The 3268-nt window shown below is 40.0% G+C and overlaps 1 protein-coding gene across 1 annotated transcript in view; it reads right to left on the bottom strand.

The window, feature by feature from the left end:
* Nucleotides 1-865: 865 nt before the first annotated feature.
* The window catches only part of LOC106530222 (interleukin-10 receptor subunit beta), a 4684-nt gene continuing 2281 nt past the window's right edge, over nt 866-3268 (bottom strand). Inside the window, exons 5-7 of the mRNA XM_014025805.1 lie at nt 1720-1861; nt 1432-1574; nt 866-1307 (exon numbers count right to left, since the gene is read on the bottom strand). Coding sequence (XP_013881259.1) covers nt 1140-1307; nt 1432-1574; nt 1720-1861 — 453 coding nt within the window. The 3' untranslated portion in view covers nt 866-1139. The remainder of the gene's footprint in view (nt 1308-1431; nt 1575-1719; nt 1862-3268) is intronic.

Raw genomic sequence — 3268 nt, 5'->3', positions numbered from 1 at the left:
CCATACTGATGCTCGGTTTGAACTGCAGCAGATCATCTTGACCATGTCTACATCCCTAAATGTATTGAGTTGCCGCCATGTGATTGGCTGATTCCACATTAGCGTTAATGAGCAGTTGGACAGGTGAACCTATAAAGTGGCCAGTGAGTGCATGTATATGAAAGAGAATGAATAAGTGAATGAATATTTGAATGAATGCATGAATGAAAAGTCTCCATGTAAGAAAAAAGCATTTTTAACAACCTTTTCACAAAGAAAATCAGAAACTAGAGGGTTTCACTTTATTTCTCTGCATCAAACCAATTATGTTTTCTTGGGAAACAGCCGAGAAAAAGTAAAAAATAGAAAAAATGGTTAAAAATGTAAAAAGTTGTTAACACAAATAAATAAAATGTAAACATAAACATGATTTCGGATAATTAAAACATTTGCATTAATAATTTTGTGCAAAAATAAACTATAAGTTTTCAACAGGTTGAACCGCAAACAATTCAGAGTGATCAATCAATCAATCAATCAATCAATCAATCAATCAATCAATCAATCAATCAATCAGTCAATCAATCAATGGATCGATCGATCCATCGATGGATCAACAGACCGACCGACCGATCAACCAACCAACCATCCAATCGATCAATCAATCAATCAACCAACCAACCAGTCAATCAACCACCCAACCGATCAATTAATCAATCAATCAATCAATCAATCAATCAATCAATCAATCAATCAACCAACAAACCAACCAGTCAACCAACCAACCAACAAACCAACCAACCAACCAACCGATCAATTGATCAATCAATCAATCAACCAACCAACCAACCAGTCAACCAACCAACCAACCAACCAACCAACCAACCAACCAACCAACCAACCAACAGGATGCTTTTCATCACAGCTGACAGTAAAGGTGCAGAACATGAAACATTTTTTCAGTCTTGATGTCAGAACGTCTCGTTAAAATAAAACAGAAGTTTTGACAGAAAACAGATTTCATCCAGCAGGTAGTCAAAGTGTCCTCTGGACATGTCCCGTCCATCGCTGCACAGGACTCAGAGACAGAAGCAGGACGTCTGCAGAGTGTCTTCTTTTTAGTTCATCAAGTGTTTCAGGGTTTATCTGGCCTGTTTTAGTCACTGACTGTCTTTGTCCACCTCTCTGTCCTCCACCGTAACGTCCTCCAGAGGACTGTCCTCGGCTGTCCTCTCAGCTGCAACAATGCTCACTTGGTTGATTTCCTCAATGGGCTCAGAGTTCCTCATCGCTAAATAAACAGAGGACCTGGACGTGGCCAGCAGGGTCTGAGACAGGAGACAGGAGGAGACATGAGGAGACAGGAGACAGAATAATTTCTGGTCTAAACACATTAAGTCCTCAGAGACATCAGAAAGTCTCAGCATGACTCAGCTGCAGGTCCAGACTGACCTCTTTAAAGTGCTGAGTCAGCGCTTCCTTCGGGCAGAGGAACTGAGAAATATTTCTCCAGTTCATCACGATCAGGACCACCAGGACCACGGCCACGGCCATGATGACGAAGACGATCACTACCGGAACCCACAGAGACTCCTCTGGAACACAATCAGACTCTTATCAAGCTTTGGTCCTTCAAGGACACATCTCTCTGGACATCTGGACCAGCTGAAGACATGTGATTGTGTAGGCAGGACTGGAGAGCCGGACCACCTGGCCCGTCTCAAACCATGTGGTGCTCACCGTCAGTGGTGCTCTCACAGATGATGCTGCTGGGCTCGCTGGGGTTGTGGTCGGTGACGATGCGGACCTGGACACAGTACTCGCTCTTGGGCTCCAGGTTGCTCAGAACCACACGGGTCTGCTGTACCTCCTTGTGTTCAGACTGCAGGACCCAACAAAGACCAGGTCAGAGACTGGAAGAACTAGGTTCAGGTTACTGGTTGGACCCCCACCAGCAGAACCCAAGACCCAGTTCCCTTTAATTTARTGAGGTTCAGCCTAAATCCTCTACAGGTCATAAAAGATGCTCATGGTTTAAAGTTCCTCCTGCTGCTGTTACAGGAGGCCTCCTGCAGGTGGCAGCAGAGAGACACACCTGCATCAGCTGAGTCCTGTTTACATCCTGTTCCAGTTTGGTCCAGTTCATGGCAAACAGAACCAGAGAAATTACATTTCCTGTGAAAATGTTAGTATGAATGAAAACTTCAGCTGAAAATATTTAACAGGAAAAGTGTTAATTCTTTGTATTAGCACTTTACTTTGAAAAGCTGAAAGAAGCAAAAACACCTAACTTTCAGAAAAACAGTAAAAAGGAGCACAAATCTAGTTGAAAACAGAAAACAGCTAAAAGCTAAAATAGCTGAACATAGCTTAAAACATCTGTAAGAAGCATAAATAGCACTAGGTTGCAAAAAATGCGTAAAAGTAGAAAAAAGCAGAAGAATAAAAGAAAAAAAGCTGATCTATAGCTAAAGTAGCATAAAATAGGCTAAAGTTAGCAGACATAAATTGACATTAGCACCCAGATAGAGAAAAAGTTGTAAAAACTGTAAAACTAGCAGAAAAAGTGCATATATGTACAAAAAAGTGATAATTTGTAGTAAAAAGGCTAAAACAGATGAAATTTTCAGTAAAACAGCTAAAAAGAAGCTGGAATTTTAAAAATTAGCATAAAGAAGCATAAGAAGCACAAGTTTGCTGAACTTAGCTGAAAAGAAATTGTAATAGTTACAAAAAACTTAGAAATGCTAACTTTAGCTAATAGCAGCTAAACATTAGCTAAAATTTCAGCAAATACCTGAATATAGCAGAAAGCATCTGTAAGAAACATAAATAGCACAAAGTAGCAGAAAAAACACTAAAAAGTAGAAAAAGCTGAAGAAGCTAAAATTTTAGCTGAAATAGCAGAAAAAAGCTAAAATTAGCAAAAAGGGACGTGAAAAAGAGCACAACCAGAACAAAACATGTAAGATGCTGTAAAGGTTTAGAAATATTTTAAATTATTTTAGGGAGGTTGAAAACAGCTCCATTCATTTTCAATGGAAAAAAGTGGCTAAAAAAGTGAAATAGCTAAAAAAGTATAAATAGCTGAAATACTAAGAGTCACAGCAGCCCTCACATGAATGAGCTGAACATTTTGATAAATGATTTGTTGACACAACACAAACACTGAGGAACGAATTAGATGCTGAACAATCTCAATAGTGTGAAGCATCACAGAACAGGTCCTGTTGTTCTGGACTGAACTACCTGACCGAGGTGTACCCAGTTCTGGACTGAACTACCTGAC

The sequence above is a fragment of the Austrofundulus limnaeus genome, unplaced genomic scaffold (assembly GCF_001266775.1).
Source record: "Austrofundulus limnaeus strain Quisiro unplaced genomic scaffold, Austrofundulus_limnaeus-1.0 Scaffold501, whole genome shotgun sequence".
Classification (NCBI taxonomy): domain Eukaryota; kingdom Metazoa; phylum Chordata; class Actinopteri; order Cyprinodontiformes; family Rivulidae; genus Austrofundulus; species Austrofundulus limnaeus.
The sequence above is the reverse complement of the archived record's forward strand: the minus strand, read 5'-3'. Positions and strand labels throughout refer to the sequence as shown.